Source organism: Podarcis filfolensis (genome assembly GCF_964270895.1).
Source record: "Podarcis filfolensis genome assembly, chromosome: 17".
In the NCBI taxonomy this organism is placed as follows: domain Eukaryota; kingdom Metazoa; phylum Chordata; class Lepidosauria; order Squamata; family Lacertidae; genus Podarcis; species Podarcis filfolensis.
Genome location: NC_139621.1, coordinates 40,094,700 through 40,115,480, shown reverse-complemented (window position 1 = coordinate 40,115,480; position 20,781 = coordinate 40,094,700). Strand labels below are relative to the sequence as shown.

General features: G+C 47.6%; 1 protein-coding gene across 19 annotated transcripts in view; it reads right to left on the bottom strand.

Moving 5' to 3' along the window:
- Nucleotides 1–20,781, bottom strand: part of ADGRL3 (adhesion G protein-coupled receptor L3) — a 531,565-nt gene that overhangs the window by 121,124 nt on the left and 389,660 nt on the right. For 18 of the 19 annotated variants that reach the window (XM_083592813.1, XM_083592800.1, XM_083592815.1 and 15 more), the window contains 3 exons: nucleotides 15,100–15,308; nucleotides 13,707–13,883; nucleotides 746–955 (listed from right to left, as the gene is read on the bottom strand). In XM_083592813.1, the coding sequence (XP_083448939.1) occupies nucleotides 746–955; nucleotides 13,707–13,883; nucleotides 15,100–15,308 (596 nt within the window). The remainder of the gene's footprint in view (nucleotides 1–745; nucleotides 956–13,706; nucleotides 13,884–15,099; nucleotides 15,309–20,781) is intronic. The other variant, XM_083592805.1, reaches the window with a different exon arrangement.

The following is a 20,781-nucleotide window of genomic DNA, read 5'->3' as shown; positions in this document are numbered from 1 at the left end:
GGTAAAGGTACCCCTGCCCGTATGGGCCAGTTGTGTCCGACTCTAGGGTTGTGCGCCCATCTCACTTAAGAGGCCGGGGGCCAGCGCTGTCCGGAGACACTTCCGGGTCACGTGGCCAGCGTGACAAAGCTGCATCTGGCGAGCCAGCACCAGTGCAGCACACGGAAACGCCGTTTACCTTCCCGCCAGTAAGCGGTCCCTATTTATCTACTTGCACCCGGGGGTGCTTTCGAACTGCTAGGTGGGCAGGCGCTGGGACCGAGCAACGGGAGCGCACCCCGCCGCGGGGATTCGAACCGCCGACCTTTCGATCGGCAAGTCCTAGGCGCTGAGGCTTTTACCCACAGCGCCACCCACGTCCCTTTTAACTATGCTTTTAGAGAACACCAAATTTAGTCGTCCAGGAGAGGAATCTTAAAACTGGAGGAAGACTCTATTTATTTATTTATTTTATCAGCAGTTCCCCCTGTGTTGACATCACAGCAAGCATTTTCTCCCTTCTCTCTCCTATCCTTGTTTTCCTTAACATTCAGCCTGAATTAAATCACTAGGAAGCTTGTTCATGACCTAATAAAGTCCTAATAAAGGTGGGTTTTGGATATTCGGAAAACTTGGGACACTCCATTTTATTATCACAATCAGTAGCATTTGATTCAGCTTCACGGTGGATAAATCAGTGGCGCTTTATTGCTTGGCCAAAGGCAAGGAATAGGCTTCACTACTGCATTTCTAACTGGATAGTTACCGGCTGATCGGCCCTGTTGATCCCAATGAGAAAGAGAAGCTCTGCCACAAACAGGCTGATGCACAGGTTTTTATGGATGGTGTTTCTGTCACTCTGGAGCCCACGGAAGAAGCAGAAAGTGAAGATGCAGATCAGGAGGCAGACGAGGGAGAGGAGAATGCCAATCCAAGTAATAACATCCAGGAGGAGGTCGTGGACTGCATCACCATGCTGCAAGGCATAGTAGAAAGACAATTAGTCACCAACTGGTACCCAAGTCTGAGAAAGCTTGGCGCATCTGAAACTGTTTGACCTTATCTCCATCTGCATGCCAAATCTGTCATATGAAGCGAGCAGTACATTAACACATGCACACTCTGTCTCTTCACTGTCTGTCTGTCTTGTTTGCAAAAGCAGCCAAAAAAAAAAAAAAAAAGTTCATTAGCAGACTTTTCTGATCTCGTATACCTGAGAACATGACACACTTCAGCTATTACAGATTAGTGGTGTTAGCAACCTGGTGTTGATCTGTATTTGTGAAATATGTAGTGAAAACAATTACTGTATTTCTCAGACCTCTATGATAGCAATCATTTTAGAAAGGAGAGGAACATTGATTCAGCAGAAAAATACCATCAACCTCCACCACTAAAATCAATAAGTACCAGAGAAATTGAAAACTGACATTTTTAGCTCCATCAGGATTGCAAAAACCACTTTAAAAATATTTTCAAAAAGTCCTGGAGACCCAGATAAACTATAGAATTAACACAGGGAAAGACTGGCAACTTTGCCCACTTTGCATACTTTTAATCTTTAACTTAATTGTCAGACCTTTTTTTTTTTAACAATTCATTTCCATCTAACCTCACTCTTCACATTTCTCTCTACACCCATCTGCATGTGTCCTGCCAACTGAAGATGATCCTTTAATGCATCTGAAAAAATTGGCTGTAGTCCAAGAAAGCTTATGTCATAATAAATCTGTTAGACTTTAAAGCACTGCAAGAACCCTTTGTTGTTTTTTTGCTGCAACAAACAGGCATTTCTGTGTAAAATATTTTGTATCAATTTGGGTATTTTTGTTCTACGTGAACTGCAACAAAACGGCCTAATTCAACACCACCCTCCAGAACTACAAAAATAGGCTGCTCATATAGATATTCTACAGGACATTTATTTTAGACAGACACAGATCCAAAAATGGCATGCCTCAAACCACAAAATGTAGGGTGCAATCTATAGTTCAGATCCGTTGGCACTGGGGCTTTAGGAGCTGGCACAAGTCCTGGCAGATGTGGAGCTATGGCACTGGCTGAAGAATTTATGAACAGCCTTGTAGGCCAGTCTGGGTGAGGGTGGTTGAAGTCATCAATTACTACAATAGTTCCTCTTTCGGATGTTCCTTGTATATGCTACATTCCACGTCACCCTTTTAGCTAATGTAATGGCTTGAGCTCCCAAATTACCAAGTACGTGATGGTTCTCTCTGAAGACCTTCCAACATTTGGTGTTTTGAGATGCAGAATGTGGTGCCACACCCAACCAGAGTGTCAAAGAGAAACTATCCTGCTGCTCAATGATTCATTCAAGCTTTAGTGACACCTTTTTGTCAATTCTGACATTCCTGACATTGGGCAATGCCTTTTGAGGGATCTAATATGGCGGTTCCCTGCCATGGATGTGCTGAGGATGTCAGGGGATTGTGTATGGTAGCAACGGGTGGGAGACAGCAGGATTAGCTTACACGTGGGTCTGCCACTGGTATACCTAGCTCTACCCTTTGTTGTTGTTGTTTAGTCATTTAATCGTGGCCGCCTCTTCGTGACCCCCTGGACCAGAGCACGCCAGGCACTCCTGTCTTCCACTGCCTCCCGCAGTTTGGTCAAACTCATGCCGGTAGCTTCGAGAACACTGTCCCACCATCTCGTCTTCTGTCATCCCCTTCTCCTTGTGCCCTCCATATTTCCCAACATCAGGGTCTTTTCCAGGGAGCCTTTTCTTCTCCTGAGGTGGCCAAAGTACTGGAGCCTCAGCTTCAGGATCTGTCCTTCCAGTGAGCACTCAGGGCAGATATCCTTCAGAATGGAGAGGTTTGATCTTTTTGCAGCCCATGGGACTCTCAAGAGTCTCCTCCCTTAGCTCTGCCCTTAGTTACAAAGAATTCTAATCAATAGTATACACCTTTATGTATAGTACTGAGGTGACTCTGGCTCCCTAGACATGCCCCAAAGGGAACAGATATACACTTAATACAGAGGGAGGCCCAAATGTGCCCCACATGTTGAAAACACACGTTTTGCCCACACTACCAGTTTACCACATACAAGCACCAAAGCAAAGATGTTCCTCTGCAATGCGTTATTTGCTGCAGGTTAATACACGCTGCAGGCTAAGGCAGTTGTAGCTGATTTGAATCCCATATATTTACTCACCAGTCATTAAACTTCAGTCAGGAGAAAATGATTACAAGAGGGATTTTTTTTTAAATGAAAAGAATATAGCTTTAAAAAGCAAAACGTTATTAAAGTACTTCAGCACTGAATCCTACTTTTTTTTACAGATAGGTAGCCGTGTTGGTCTGCCATAGTCAAAAAAAAAAAAGTAGTCAAAAAAAAAATTCCTTCCAGTAGCACCTTAAAGACCAACTAAGTTAGTTCTTGGTATGAGCTTTCGTGTGCATGCACACTTGTGTGTATCTGAAGAAGTGTGCATGCACACGAAAGCTCATACCAAGAACTAACTTAGTTGGTCTTTAAGGTGCTACTGGAAGGAATTTTTTTTTTGACTACTTTTTTTTGTCGCTGACACACACATACATTTGTATGTCAGTCATACAACCACGCACCAATGGGGAATCTGAAATTTCTAATTTTGTATATTCGTCATGGACAAGTCTATGGGGCTATAACATATGATTCAAGAGGGGAGAAGGCAGGTCTTAACTACTTTATCAAGAAATTGCACAGCAGTTTGGTAGTAGCACATGGGGCACAAAACTACACGCCCAAAGAAGGCTTCCTGTTGCAGAAACACAGGGTGGACAGGTCTGAGAAATGCAATTTTTACTCTTTCACAGTAAAAGCAAATCTTTTCAGAAGCAATAGGGACATGAGTCTTCATTTTAAGCGTGCTGCAGTTACCAGAAGTTTGAAAGCCTGTATTAGACTCTTGGACATTTCCGCTGTCTCCCGTCCTGGCCTCCTTAACAGCATGTAGCCTCTTTACATATTAGGCTAGGGATGGCATGAGCCTGTGGCTTTCCAGATGTTCAACAACTCGTGCTAATTCCCAGCTAGCAAAGCCATTGGCCAGGTATGATGGGAGACAGCGCCCTCCAAACAGAATTCAGAACATTTGATTCTGGTTCTTCCTCAGAAAGCAATATTGCACTGTGCAAAACACGAGCAAGCCAGGGCTGAACTGATACTACCCTTGCTGGTACCTTTCCCGGGAAAATCAGAGGCTCACTATGTCAGGTTCCTATTGGAAGATCGGACAAACGCTAGAACATTAGCAGTGGCAAAGTTTTTATTGGTGGTTGCAAGAACCCCATATTCTGAACAAAATGCTTGTTTAACCTGGAGGTAGGCTGTATGAATTGTGTATTGCTTTGTAACGATTTGTTGGGTCTCTGGACCGTAATAAAGGTCGATTGATATTTCTGTACGGCTGAGGGAGAACCTCCTTTTCTTTCTGTTCACTTCTGTCCTTGATCAGTTACATACTTTTTGGTAGTCATCTCAATAAGTTTTCATCGGCACCAGGGAAACAGAATAATATAACAAAATAAGAAAGATGAAGGATTCTGCAATGTTGCAATATTTCATAAGGTGCACATCCTTGTATAAAGGTGGATTAGCATATGTAGAACACATAGAATACTGCTGGCACTTAATTAGTGGTGGTGGTAGCAGCAGCATATGAGAAAGGAGGCATCTGCAGAGCAACCCCCGATGATTTTTCTCATAAATTCAAGTGATTCAGTCTTAGTCCTAATTTAATAGCTGACACATCATAAAAGCCTTTCTTGACTCAGAGAAATTTTTGGAAGAGTAAATCTAAAGAGAATGCCAGAGACTACTAAGAGGAGTGCTTCTTCTGCATTTCATGGCCTTCGGGGGCCATTATTTACACACACTGTGTGTGTATCCTGTCCTTGACGATGGTCTGGAGACTGCAGCTAGCGCAAAATGCTGCAGCCGGAGTGTTAATGGGTCTGACAGCATACAATCATATTACATATTGCCCTGGTTGCTGAGTAATCACCAGGTCCAATTCCAGGTTCCAGTCTTGACATATAAAATCCTCAGAACCGTTCACTTCACCCTGTATTGCCCAGTCCAACCTCAAGGTAAATTAGGGCTATCTTGTTAATTGAACCATCTTTGAGTGTGGTTCACGGCTCTGTGGTTAGCAGGAGGGCCTTCTCAGCAATGTTGCCCCCAGTCTGAAACATCCTGTCCCCAAGATTGAGCTAGCTTCCCCCACTCCACAGAGACATGAGACATCACGTTGCGTTTTGGGAGGAGTCAGGGGGTGGAGTCGACCATGGTGGCTGGCAGCTCCTTCTCTCTCACCCTTGGCCTCTGTTGGGAAACTGTGTACGTGCAGCTACTCACACAGAGTCAATTAAGGTTTGGCAGACAGCCAGAAGGCAACCTGAAGGAGTAAGTCTGCCTGGTGATAACAGAGGCATGGAGACAGCTCCCTGACTGGCCAAGCTCTCTCAAGGGAGTGATAATTAATGACCTACTAACTGGTAGTTCGTGAGTTCAGTGGTTCAGTGTGTCAGTGTAGGAGTTGTGAGTCATGTCAGAGAGAGCTAGCATGAGATCCGTGTTCTGTTCCTGTATATAGTCCACTATATATAATAAACACCTAACTACAAGTTCCTGGTTCCTGCTTCGTCTATCCTGTCTGCAGCCAAGTCGCCAATTGCTTCCGTGGATTCTGTGTGTACTCTGCTAGGTCTGGCTAAGGTCCTGCAACAAGTCGGAAAGTTGCGAAACACCAAATAGGTTTTGCCAATAGCCTCTGCCATGGGCTAGGCGGGGGTGGGAAGCCTCCCTCAGGGCTGGCAGGTGCAGGGAGCCCCACTGTTTGGGGCCAAGGAGAGGACGGGAGATGGAGGCAGGTGCCAGGGGGTGGCAGCTACAATGGCCATCACCACCCTCTTCCGAAGCTGCCTTCTCATGGCTCCGTCAGTCGCCTGCCTCAGCTGTGAGGAGAGAATGGGGGGGGGAACACCCGTGACGTGCCAACAGAGAGCAACCGCCTCCTTTACCCCAATGGCCGGCCAATTAACGGCTATTCTGCACCTACTTGCGTTCAAGGCCCCACCTCAAAATGCAAAAGTGGAAATAGCATTTCAGCCAGACTGTTCATTAAAACATTATGCTAAAAAAGCGCAGTTAAGCCGTGTGTGTGTGTAAAAGGTTTTAAACAGCACTTGAATTTTAACTCAGAACTAAGCAGGCAACCAGTGGAACTGGCACAGTATTGTTGCAATATGATCAGGACATTTGTTCCCCCACACGCACCCTGATGGCCGTGGTCTATGCCATTCGAAGTTTCCAATCGGAACTATAATCCAGCCCATATTCAATTAGCTTATTAACTCAGTTTTGCCAAATGTGATGCTGTAATCTAGATAAATTACAACCACAGCATTATTCAAGCCACTAAACTAGTAACCCAGATTAAAAAAACACACAGCAAAATTGGGTAGGCAGGATTTATTCTTGACAAGAATATGCTGGTTTCTACTAATTCTGCTGCATCGTTATTGTCAGGGGTTCAGGAGCAGAGGGAACGGATGGCGAGGAATCGGAAGGAGAGGTTAGCGATGATAGCCGTCCGAGATCTCTAAGTCTGTCCAGCGAATCGGAGGATTCACAGAAAGGGGCTCCCGTGGGCAGAGCTGGGGGGTTACCAAGAGGGGCACCCCAGGAAGAAGGGACCAGAGGGGATTCAGAGAGCAGCAGCTGGAAATCCGGACCAGCTACTCCACCAGAGAGCAGCAGGGGGGAGGAGTTCCAGGCACCAGCGACAGGCAGCTCTCCGGCAGCAGCCACGCCTGCGTCAGAGAGCGAGGAAACGGTAGAGAGGAGGGTCGGAGACAGCGCGCGCGCGCCAAGTTCAAATGTACCAGAGGGAGGCGCAATGAGCAGCCCGGAAAGGGAGCCAGGTCCTAAAGCCCGCCGAAGGGAGGGGGAGGAATCCGAAGGGTCCGCATCCGAGGCATCCAGGAAGGAAGGAACCCCGGGGGGTGGTAGGACCCAGAGGCGAAAGGAGAGACGCAAAAGGTGGAGCAAGGCTAGGGTCTTGAACTGGTGTACAGGAGGCGGAGATTCAGATGGGACTTCGCCGATCTAGGGAATAGACGTAGAGACGCACGCTAAGATGTGGAAATGGAAACTATACTTCAATAAAGACTTTATTCCGTTCTACCGGCTAGCGTTGGTCCTTTGTGAGCCGGGACCTAGAGGCAGTCTCTGACAGTAAGTCCCATCTCTCAGAAGTTTTCATCAGTTCTCTTTGACTCAAGCGGCGTGTGGGGAGCGAAGCAGGGAGGAAAGAGGACTGGTGCCTTTGGAGCTCACAAAAGTCAAGCGACATGTCTACTGAAGAGCAAATTGCTTCCCTGCGAGAAGCGGTAACGCAGCTCAGCGCAGAGATAATCGCCTCCAGGAAAAGAGAGGATGAAGCGGCTGCTGCATGCCGAGATCTCCAAGCCAGGTTGGAAGTGCTTACTAAGCAGGCACAAACGGGTTCCAGATCCGAGGGAATCGGGTTGGGAAGGACTGGAGGCAGCATTGTATCTCACTTTGATGGGAATTTGCAGCAGTACCCCAATTTCCGAGCAGACGTGCAGTTTGCGCTGAAACTGCTGGAGAAAGAGTTTAGAGATGAGCAAGAAAAAGTGGGGTTTATCTTGTCTCATTTGCATGGAGAGGCGAAAGCATGTCTGCGCAATCTGTGGAGAGATATGGACCCAGCGCTCCAGAGTTCAGCTGCATTCATTAAAGCGATGGATTCTTGCTTTCTATCGAAAATAGACATTGACATTGCCCGTAAGGACATATTTGAGCTGAGACAAGGGAAAGCCAGCGTGAGGCAGTATCACTCCCGCTTTTTTGCATTGGTCAATGCCTTGGGGTGGGACAAGGATTCCCCCCCCGTTAGAGATCTTTATTGGGAAGGATTGAACCCCCAAATCAAGGATGAGATAGCGCGGGGGGAGAGACCCAAAAGCACCCAGGAAGTGGTGGACAGATCGCTTGCAGTGGGGGTGAGGCTGGAGGACCGCCCTTGGGACAGAGGAGAAGGGCGTTGGGGACGCACACCAGCCAGAGTGCCCTCCCTCTTGCCCAGGGATGTCGCGCGTGCGCAATCAACGCCTCCGCAAGCAGGGGGGGAGGAGCCAATGGAGATCGGCGGTGCTAGAGCTCATTCAGCCACCAGAGCCTTAACACCGGGAGCAGTCAAAACAAAGCAGCCTAGAGGGAACAGGAAGTGTTACATCTGTGACAGTTCGAAGCACATGGCGAAAGAGTGTCCCCAGAGGCTCCACAAGCACACTGCAGCTTCAATGACAGTAATGGGAGCAACTCAGCAAAGTGAACCACGGCAGGGAAACGGAAGCACTGGGGGCCAGCCAGGCGAGTCAGTGAAGAAGTCCCCAGAGATTTTGAAGCCCACGGATCCCCTCCCGCCCAAACCAGTGGTGCAGCTCACCGCATCGCTCCAGCTGCCCAGTGGTCTCACTTTAGAAGTGCCGATTACGATTGACTCTGGCAGTAATGCGGACTTTATCGCACTGGAATTCCTTCAACAACACAACATAGCGCTACTGCCAGCCACATTGCCCCTGAACGTGGTCACAGTGGATGGCAGGGAACTGCTAGGGGGGCAGGTGGTGCAGCAGACACCACCTATGGTGATGCAAATTGGGAATCACCGAGAAGTCATCAGCTTCAACGTCACCCAATTGTCGGACACGCCCATAGTGTTGGGCATGAGTTGGCTGGATAGGCACAGCCCGGCATTAGCGTGGTACCAGCGGCAATTGACCTTCTGCTCTTCCTACTGCGCAGCGCACTGCATCCAGACCTGCCAGGAAGGAGAGGGGCGAGAGGATGCACAGCAGCTACACCTAGGCATGGTGCAAGCGGTGCCCAACAAGTACAAGGAGTTTTTGGAGGTCTTCTGCGAGAAGGAGGCGGACAAACTGCCCCCCCACAGACCCTATGACTGCAAGATTGATCTCCTGCCGGGGGCAACGCTGCCAACAGGGAAACTGTATTCCATGTCTGAGGACGAACTGCAGGAACTTAGGGAGTTCATAGACCACAATTGGAAGCGCGGGTTCATTCGGGAGTCGAAAGCTGTAGGGGGCAGTCCAGTATTCTTTGTGAAGAAGCGAGACACGCCCCAGAAGAGGCTTGTAGTTGACTTTCGAATTTTGAACTCGAAAACCAAGCCCTCGTCCTTCCCCATGCCCAAAATAGACGACCTGCTCGCGACGGTAAGGAAAGGACGCGTTTTCACCAAGTTGGATCTGCGAGGCGCGTACAACCTGATTCGTGTGCGGGAGGGCGACGAGTGGAAGACGGCCATGTTCACACCACTGGGCACCTACGAATACAGAGTTATGCCCTTCGGATTACAAAATGGCTCTCACTGTTTTCAAGCCTTTATGCATCACGTGTTGGCGGGACTCCTTTACAAGAAATGCGTATGCTTCCTGGACGACATCCTGATATTTTCTGAGTCGCGAGAAGCGCACGAGAGGGATGTCAGGGAAGTTCTGCGGAGACTAAAGGAGCACAGGCTGTACGCCAAGCTGGAGAAGTGCCAGTTCGACGTGACGGAGGTGGATTTCCTGGGCTATAAACTGTCGGACAAGGGGCTCGCCATGGACAGCGCCAAGGTTCGCTCAGTATTGGACTGGAAAAGCCCGCGCAATAGGAAGGAAGTCCAGCGGTTTGTCGGCTTTGCCAACTTTTATCGCAAGTTCATCAAGGGGTTCGCTATGCAAACGGCGGCCATCACTGACACGCTCAGCTCCAAGAAGAAGAAGTTTATCTGGACGGAGGAAGCGGAGCAGTCCTTTCAGAAACTCAAGCGTCTCTTCGCTTCCGAGGAGCAGCTGCTGCATGTGAATCCCAGCAGACCGATGAGGGTGGAGACGGACGCCTCAGACAGAGCCGTGGGAGCTGTACTGTTGCAACAAGACCAGCAGGGGGACTGGAGGCCGTGCGCCTTCTACTCAAGGAAGCTCAGCAAGTCGGAGCAGAATTACACCATCTGGGACAGGGAGTTGCTAGCCATCCATGCAGCGTTCAAAGCGTGGCGGCACTTCCTTATCGGAGCCAGACACACAGTGCAGGTCCGCACGGACCACAAGAATCTAGAGTACTGGCGCACGGCGAGGTTCCTGAATCAGAGGCACATTAGATGGGCAGAGTTCTTCGCGGACTTCGACTTCAAGATAGAGTACATCCCGGGTGACAACAACATCATGGCGGATGCCTTGTCCAGAAAGCCGCAATACCTCGAGGAGGAGGCACCGTCGGCAGCCAAGCACATTTTCGCACCGGAAGCGTGGGCTTGCGCCTCGGCGACCGTGGATCTGGACGCCGTACGTCGAGCGTTGCAGGAGGACCCCTTCGCGCTAGCCAAGATGGAGGAGGTGCACAAGGGCACGGTGAAGGACGACGAGTTCCAGATCAGAGACGGTTTGCTCATCCGCAAGGGAGCACTCTACGTGCCGGGGAATGACCTCCGCGCAAGGGTGCTGCAGCAGCTACACGACGCCCCCACTGCCGGGCACTTTGGCAGAGAAAAGACTGTAGAACTAGTGACCAGAGACTTTTGGTGGCCCAAGATGCGGGGGGAAGTAGCGGATTACGTCTCGAGATGCGACACCTGCCAAAGGGCCAAGTCAGTGCACAAACCGCCGGCGGGATTGTTGGAACCGTTGCAGACGCCGTCTGAGCCGTGGGAACGGGTGGCCCTGGACTTTGTCACGGATCTGCCCAGTTCGAGGGGAAAGACGGCAGTGCTTGTGGTGGTGGACATGTTTACCAAGATGGCACACTTCATTCCGTGTGCGAAGGTGGCCACGGCAGAACAGACCGCCAAACTGTTCATAGACCACGTGTTTAAGGTCCACGGTCTGCCACGATCTATTCTATCCGACCGGGGGCGGCAGTTCATCTCGAACTTCTGGCAAAAGTTGATGGGCATCCTGAACGTCAAGATCAATCTAGCGTCGGCGAGACACCCGCAGACCAACGGACAAGCGGAGAGGGTCAACGCCATCATGCAGCAGTACCTGAGATGCTACGCCAATCAGCAGCCTAACACGTGGGTGGACTACCTGCCCCTCGCAGAGTTCGCTTACAACAATACGAAGCACGTGTCGACGGGGGTGACGCCGTTCTTCGCCAACAACGGGAGGCATCCCAGAACCTTCCCAGGTTTAGAGAGAGTGGGGGAGGGGGAGCCGCAGGCAGCGGAAGAATTAGCGTCAGAGTTGCAGGAAGTCCACGAACAGCTTAGGAGGCAGTTGGAACTGGCAAAGCACGCATACAAACTGCAGGCTGACAGACACAGGAGAGTAGGGGAAGACATACAGGTGGGAGACTGGGTTTGGTTAGCAGCGCAAGCAGTGCCGACCAGATCGTTGGCCAAGAAGAAGCTAGGGCATAAGCAGCTAGGGCCTTACCAAGTCCAGGCACAGGTCAATCCAGTGGCCTTCCGGTTAGCGCTTCCGGAGGGTTCCAGAATGCATCCGGTCTTCCATAGATCGGTGCTCACGCCCTACAAAGCACCGCATAGATTTCACGAGCCAGGCACAGCACCAGATCCGCCCAGAGAAGGACCCAGGGAAAGGGGGTCGCCAAGAGGGGAGCGCATCAACGAAGCCACAGAGATTTTAGACTCGAGATGGGGGGAAGAGGGAGTAGAATACCTTCTTGCCAGAGAGGATACCCCGGCCAGCGCCAACAGTTGGGTGCCGGGCTATGCCTTGGACGAGCCTCTTCTCAAGGAAGAGTTCCATGCCATTTTCCCACACAGGCCCATGCCAGCCGAGTATTTCGATGACTGGCTCTTCACACCCACACTTTCAGGCAGCACGTTCCAGGGGTTCGACTCGGACGAGGAGACGGCACCACACATACGCTCTCCGGAAGGTTCACCCTCGGGTTCTGCCTCAGACCGCTCCTATTGGTGGGATAATCAACCAGAGGAGCAGTGGCGCAGGAAGTGGCTGGGGGGTCCCTGGCAGGCATCACCCTCAGAGGGGAACGGGGGAGAGATGGACATGGACGTGTTGGGGGAGGACGTGGGATTTGAACACGAAGGCAGGGAGATGGAAGCAGAGGAGATCGACGTCGACGAGCGCACGGAGGACGAGCCAGACCTGCCCGATGTAATGTACGACACGAGGGAAGAACTGTATCCGGCACTCACCCCTGCCACGACGGAGCACCCAGAACCCACACCGGAAGGAGGGGAGGGGGGAAGGGGGGGCTTCGAGGGGGGGATGGATGTCAGGGGTTCAGGAGCAGAGGGAACGGATGGCGAGGAATCGGAAGGAGAGGTTAGCGATGATAGCCGTCCGAGATCTCTAAGTCTGTCCAGCGAATCGGAGGATTCACAGAAAGGGGCTCCCGTGGGCAGAGCTGGGGGGTTACCAAGAGGGGCACCCCAGGAAGAAGGGACCAGAGGGGATTCAGAGAGCAGCAGCTGGAAATCCGGACCAGCTACTCCACCAGAGAGCAGCAGGGGGGAGGAGTTCCAGGCACCAGCGACAGGCAGCTCTCCGGCAGCAGCCACGCCTGCGTCAGAGAGCGAGGAAACGGTAGAGAGGAGGGTCGGAGACAGCGCGCGCGCGCCAAGTTCAAATGTACCAGAGGGAGGCGCAATGAGCAGCCCGGAAAGGGAGCCAGGTCCTAAAGCCCGCCGAAGGGAGGGGGAGGAATCCGAAGGGTCCGCATCCGAGGCATCCAGGAAGGAAGGAACCCCGGGGGGTGGTAGGACCCAGAGGCGAAAGGAGAGACGCAAAAGGTGGAGCAAGGCTAGGGTCTTGAACTGGTGTACAGGAGGCGGAGATTCAGATGGGACTTCGCCGATCTAGGGAATAGACGTAGAGACGCACGCTAAGATGTGGAAATGGAAACTATACTTCAATAAAGACTTTATTCCGTTCTACCGGCTAGCGTTGGTCCTTTGTGAGCCGGGACCTAGAGGCAGTCTCTGACAGTTATCAATATGCATAAAACCTGATCCCTTTAGTTTATGTTCTAGTATCTTCCCTGGTATCAGTCTATAGTTTTGAAGATTCTCCTTTCCCTGTCTTTGAAGACTGCCATCTCACCTATTATCTAGGAATTCTCAAAAGATGATATACAAAGTTTCTGAGAGTATACCTGCACATTTAGCATGCTAGGATGCCGTTCACCTGGCTCTGAAGAACTCACTAGGGATAGTCATGCATTTCTTGACTAACTGCTTATCAATCCTGAACTGCAATCCTGCCTCCTCATCAGTAACACAATTTATGCAATGTTAGTCGAGTTTCCTTTTGGGAGAGAACAGAGGCACAATAGAAGTTCAATAGTTTCAGCCTTCTCTTTGTCATTTTGCCATCCATAGGGAGCAGTGGATCTTTGCTTTCTTCCTTTTCTTTGAACATACCTTAAAATACACTTTTTTTGTTGCTCTTGGCACTCCAGCTTCAGCTCATTCTGAGCTTTATCTTTCCTGACACTGCTTTTTCCCATCGGGCCATTTGCACAATTCCCACTGGACCGTTCTGTGGCAAATGGGAACATCACCAAGTCTCACCAAGCCCCCATGTGGCATGGAAGAACGTCACTGCAGCAAAGCATCCTAAATGATTCAGGCAACTGTAGCCACGAGAACTAGAACAAGTATCTTCTGGTTAAAGAAGATCAGCCATTCCTACCTTCACTTCCACATGGGCCATCAGGACAGCAAAGTTGGTCAGGTGGTTACAGCAGCAAGTTGTGTGCGTCTTGTTTGTTGTCAAAAGCCGACATCCTTGAGTTGACCAGTATCCTGTCATTGTGCGTTTCGAATAGCTCCAGAAAGAACAGTTAGGGTTGAAATTTTCCTCTGACTGCTATCGGGAAGAAAGAAATACATGCAATAGAAATGGCGACGCTTTAAACGTATTTCCTTTCTCCCACCTACAATCAGCAGAGGTTGGCGAGTTAAAAATTCTACCTGTGCACGCTTTAGAAAGTTTTCTGTCTTTTTCACTTTAGCTAATGGGGTCTTATTTCTTTGTTCCTTATTTATTTTGGTCATAAAACTATAATGAGTACTTCGGAACTAACCTACTATATTTCAACTGAAGAACAAAGGAATTACTCTATGAGAGTTAAAACAGTGATAAGTAAAGTAAAGGGACCCTTGACCATTAGGTCCAGTCGTGACCGACTCTGGGGATGCGGCGCTCATCTCGCTTTATTGGCCAAGGGAGCCGGCGTCCAGCTTCCGGGTCATGTGGCCAGCAGGACTAAGCCACTTCTGGAGAACCAGAGCAGCGCACGGAAACGCCATTTACCTTCCCGCCGGAGTGGTACCTATTTATCTACTTGCACTTTTTGGCATGCTTTTGAACTGCTATGTTGGCAGGAGCAGGGACCGAGCAACGGGAGCTCACTCCGTCGTGGGGATTCGAACCGCCGACCTTCTGATCGGCAAGTCCTAGGCTCTGTGGTTTAACTCACAGCGCCACCCGCATCTTTGGTAAATGGACAATTGCCAGTCTCCCTCACAGCCAAGATAAAATAATACTAGGATTGTTACTTGCCCCTTGGCAGGAAAGCTACATATCGAATAAATGAGTCTCAACTTTAAATAAGCATTATGGAATAGTTAAATTAACAATTAAACAATGAGGTATCTAATTAGCAGATAAACATTTTTCTATATGATGAGCATGAGGCTTTTCTTCATTTAAAACTGTCATAGACAATAAATATCTAAAGCTCTACCATCCATGACTATTCTACCACCAACTGCCTTTTGTTAAATATCCTGATTAGTTTTTATATGCTGATATTGTTGATTGTGGTCTTTAAAAATGTAATTTACTCTTCTTTTCTTTTTAATAAGCCACCCTGGAAGGTTTCATATCCTGAAATACAGGATATAAATGAAAAGGGAATAAAAGCAAACATCAAAATATAATTTGAGCCACAGTGCTTTGACTAAAAAGAAATGATATATGTGAGGAAAATCTCAAAATGTTTTCTGGCATGTTTTTAGGAGAGAGGGAAAAACAAGCAGACTGAAATATGTGATCTTCTGGAAGGCAAATAGCTCCTTACCTTGATGTGTCTGACAGTGAACACAACAGGATCAGCCAGATAAACCTTATTGCTGAATTCTTTATTTATTGCTGCTGTAATAATGGGGGAATTCACGATGACAGAGTGATTGGTAGACAAGGCTTCCATCCCCAGTTTCATGCTGGCATTTTCTGTGGACAGGTAGGGGCCCAGGTTGTTGTATAGGACAAAAGCCACTCTGATTTCACCTGGAAGGAGAAAACGGGATAATGGGGAGATTAAGCTAGCTCCCTCCCACCCATAACCTTTTGCTCTTGGTTTGCTCATCTTGCAGTGAACACATTACAACAAATATGCCGTATTCTATCCACGTTTCTCATAGGAAAAAAAAAGCTTTTTACTACTGCTCCCAACATTTTCCAAAAGCAAATGTGAATTTTCACGGACACAACAGCCGTGGTAATGGCCTGATCACTTTGAAGTTACTTTTCACAGACGCTGGTGGTTAGGAGAGGCTCTTCAGAAGCTGAGCAGAGGAAGTCACAATTACATCACAGAAAGAGCTATGGCAGTGGTGCTGGGGAAACCTACAAATTTTGTGGCAGTGCTTCTTCCACTAAGGACAAAGTTGCAGGAGGGTTTGGCTTGCCATTAACTAATAACAAACCTAGTCCTGCGTTGGACTAGGACTAGGCATTCGAATTCTTCAACAGGAGGAAAAGGGGGGGGGGGAGAAATACCTGTATCTATTAATCCTATCAAAAAATATGTTTCCTGTACATTCTGATCAAAATGCCTGATCCAGCATATTACAAACACAATTCAATTAACCAGCTAATTTCTATACATGTTAAGCAGGAACCTTCTCCATTTACAGACCACTTCAATTCTTACTATTATAATTAAGATTAATTATAATTTCCTAGTGTTCTGTCGATACTTTACATGTTTTTAATGAAGCAAACAAAAACGTACTGGAGGCATAAATATTAAACATTCAATTTCTGTTAACTCTTTAAACACCCTTCTAATTTTTTGTACGCTCTCCAGACAGGCACACATAATAGAATGCAGTCTCATAATCCCCAGAAAATGTACTTTTTCACCTGAGTAAGATGTATCTTGTAGTGAAATAGTAGATATAGAATAATTTGATTAGTACATGTTCTATGTGTCTACTAGTATCTCCACATAAGAAATTTATTCCATTTTCTATTAAACCTATATTTTTGATCCCCCTTCTATCCACGTGTTCCTTTAACAGTGCTGTAGACAGAGATCTAGAGTGATCACAGTGTCAGACTAGGACCTGGCAGACCAGGGTTCAAATTCCCACTCAGCCGTGAAGTTCACTGGGTGACTTTGGGCCACTCACTGCTTCTCGGTCTAGCTTACTTCTCAAGGTTTCTTGTGGGAATCAATTGAGGAGGAGGACCAGGTACACCACCTTGTGCTCCTTGGGAAAAGGGTGGGATAGGAATGCAATAAACAAACAAACAAACATTGGCCTTTAATGAATGTAATCTTGATAAAATTGAGGGAATGAATTCCTAATTGCCTTATTGGTGCAAGAAAGGGTATTACTTGAAGATAATATAATGATAACAGCCTAATACTGTCAACCATAGGTTTACAGATCACAGTACCGTCATACCTTGGTTGTTGAACGCCTTGGTACTCAGACGTTTTGGCTCTCGAACGCCGCAAACCCAGAAGTAAGTGTTCCGGTTTGCAAATATTCTTTGGAAGCCAAATGTCCAATGCAGCTTCTGATTGAGTGCAGGAAGATCCTGCAGCCAATCAGAAGCTGCGCCTTGGTTTTCGAACCGTTTCGGGAGTCAAACGGACTCCCGGAACAAATTAAGTTCAACAACCAAAGTACGACTGTATTGTATCTCCCCATTAAAAAACAAATACATTCTTTTTGTGTGCCAAAATTCTAGACTTGTTGCTGAGGATAATAATTAGTGTAACATTAGTTCTATATGTAATTACATGTTTATTACCAGGATGTAATTAAGTTTAAACCAAGTCCCTGGCTGGGAGGTCCAGGGAGGTTCACCCTGAGATGCACACCAGTTACGAAGAAGAAAGCAATGAGGCTAAAGTGAAGATCGAGCTTAATGCAAATATATTCTGAACAGCAAGCTGCTGTAGAAGGAAGAGGAAGAGAGCAATTCTACAAGGAACTATAATAATAATAATTTATTATTTATACCCCGCCCATCTGGCTGGGCCTCCCCAGCCACTCTGGGTGGCTTCCATAAAAACCAAAAATACAATAAAATATCACACGTTAAAAACTTCCCTGAACAGGGCTGCCTTAAGATGTCTTCTGAATGTCAGGTAGTTGTTTATCGCTTTGACATCTGCTGGAAGGGCGTTCCACAGGGCGGGCGCCACTACCGAGAAGGCCCTCTGTCTGGTTCCCTGTAGCTTTGCTTCTCGCAATGAGGGAACCGCCAGGAGGCCCTCGGCGCTGGACCTCAGCATCCGGGCAGAATGATGGGGGTGGAGACGCTCCTTCAGGTATACTGGACCGAGGCCGTTTAGGGCTTTAAAGGTCAACACCAGCACTTTGAATTGTGCTCGGAAACGTACTGGGAGCCAATGTAGGTCTTTCAAGACCGGTGTTATATGGTCTTGGCGGCCGCCCCGAGTCACCAGTCTAGCTGCCGCATTCTGGATTAGTTGTAGTTTCCGAGTCACCTTCAAAGGTAGCCCCACATAGAGTGCATTGCAGTAGTCCAGAACTCCAGGAATTGTAGCAGAGGGCTCGTCCACACTAGTCCCATGCTTCGAAGCATGGGTCCAAGCGGTTTTCCACCTGCCCTGTTGCTTTCCCCAGGAATACCCGCTATTTACCACTGAATCAGAGCAAACGTAAAGGTAAAGGGACCCCTGACCATTAGGTCCAGTCACAGACGACTGGGGTTGCGACGCTCATCTCACTTTATTGGCTGAGGGAGCCAGCATACAGCTTCCATGTCATGTGGCCAGCATGACTAAGCTGCTTCTGGTGAACCAGAGCAACGCATGCAAACGCCGTTTACCTTCCCACCGGAGCGGTACCTATTTATCTACTTGCACTTTGATGTGTTTTCGAACTGCTAGGTTGGCAGGAGCATGGACCGAGCAATGGGAGCTCACCCCGTCGTGGGGATTCGAACCGCCGACCTTCTGATCGGCAAGCCCTAGGCTCTGTGGTTTAACCCACAGTGCCACCCGCGTCTGTAAATCTGCAGAAAACCCAACTGACATTTGTTCTGATTCCGTGGCAAACAAGTGATTTTCCTGGGGGAAACTGAAGGACGAGCCCCGAGAGACGGGAGGACTATGCCACCTTCTGCGACTCCAGAAGAACAAGCGCCAGAGCTCTTTAGTTCTTGCTAAAATGTCCTACGCCCAGGAAAAAGCCAAAGAAGCGTGGAAGTGGACTGGCTTCAGAAGGAAGGGCAGGAGCCATAATAACCAGGAGATCCCAGAGACAGTGGGAACCTGTGTCGCTGGCAGAATTTCTAGGCCCCAAAGTGTATATGAGAAAACAATAAGCCTCAAGTTTCCCAGGTGTGCAGAATTGACACTAGATTCCAAGGCCAAGGAAAGGGCAGCTGTCACTCGTACATAATTGATATGGATATACATGCCACACTTGTTATACATACAAACCAGTCAGCCAGAAACGTGAGGAGCTTAAGCAAAGAGAGATAAATGAGTTAAATGGCACCAATCAATTCTTTAACTTTTCAAAAGAGCCTCTGCAGGGAGGGAGGAGAGGTGACCCATTCCACAGGTGTGCGCCAGTAATGCTTGGGCACTGAGCGGTATACCTAAATATTTAGCTCTCTTTCCCCATATAGTATGATGCGGAAAAGAAATTCCAAAACAGATAATCCGTATTTAAACCCAGTAACTCAGGATTTTGCTTCATTCAGCTTATAAACCATAGTCTTTTGTATGTAATATTCAGCCCTTCATTGTCACTGTGAGAACAACACAATCTGTACAAAACTAAAGCCTTTTCTTCAGTCCAAAGTTTAATTTCTTTTACTCTATTATCATCCTTTACATTCGTTGCTACGCTGTCATCAATTAGGCCAAAGAGGTAGGTTTTAGGTAAGTCACTTTTATTCAGCCTCCATCTGAAATATGTGGATAATAATACCTATCACACAGGGTTGCTGTAAGGATTAAAGCAAAATGGTGTGTGTTGCATGTGCTGGACATGTGAAAGGTGCACATAATGCATTGTTCTTCTTGTTATAATTGTTGATTTTATTATTTATGTATTTATTTGAGGTATCCAAAGCCCTTAGGGCCTTTTCAGATGTTACATCCTGACATTGCACACCAAAATCTCCATAGAGATTTTGGGGTAATTGGGGTGGTGAGCTAAGATGAACCTGCCATTTCACAGCTGAAAAACTCAACACCTACCCAAGTTTTCATTAAAAGAGGCACTTAAGGAGAAGTAGCGATAGAATGCCCAGTGAAAAACACCGTAAGATTACTGATCAGGCCTCTGAGATAACTCATTTGCATCTAGAAGAAGCAAGAACACAAAGAAGCTGAGTCCCCCAAAACAGTATGGACAGTTAAGAAAGGGAGAAACAAAGAAAGTTCTGCAGAATAAAAAAGGAGCATGAACAAAACTACCAGAGGTACAAATATCAATATCCTAGAGGAATAGGAAGAATATAATATAACCCAAAAAGATATAAAACATCAGCACCAGAAAAAACAAAACTACTGGTTAGGGATGGATGGATGACTATATTTCTGAACTGTGTCAGTTTCATGAGTTCATTCCGGTTTGCACAGTATAATTTATAATATATTTTCACATCCTGAAAGAACATGGCACCCTGGAAAGAGCATAGGTCACAAACAGGCAGGCTAAGCCGGTTATTTTGGAGGCATAGAAGGTAAACAACTATTACCCATGAATGGGGGAAAAATACTATTTCCTGGGCTCATGGTAAGTTTAAAATTGTTAGGCATGATAGGCTAGCCTTCCTATCTAGAGCCACCCCACATTCATCCTGTCTTGAGCACAAAGCACCAACATGAAGTAATAAATGCTGAGACACAGAAGCATAGCCCCTCTGTGAAGGTATTAGGACAAACATCATTATGAGCTTCATTTGACAGCCGTGTGAGGAATAAACCTATTCAACGGAACAAACTTGACTTGTTCTTTTGAAGCCCATTCAACTTTACCAATGGAAGCAACGGTTTAGATGCATGGAATAAACTTTTATAAAAAAAAATGGTGTGTGTTTCGACATTTTTAAAAATATAAGCGAACCTGTACACCACTTTGGTAGATTTTTTTTAAAAAAAAATCAAGCAGTTTATACATTTTCTAAATAAACAAATTTCTGAGTGAAACCTACGTAGGTCACAGTTTTTTTCTCACGCCAGGTGGTGCCCTTTGGCAAAACATGCCAGCAACGCTGCTGATGGACAGAAGCAGGGCCTGCACCTTCTTCCAGGTGATTTTGCACCTGTCATTATTACGAAGTGGGGTGGGAAGAAGCAGAACTGGAGACACTTCCTCACTAAGGAAAATAGCACCATAAACACTGTTCGCTGCACCTTGGGCCAGTCAACCAAAGCAGGACCTTCAACAAACTGGTCATGGTTGATGGACCATGCAAAGACATGACCTTCTTGCCCACAGCTAGAAAATGAATGTGAAGATTCTTTACATACAAAAGA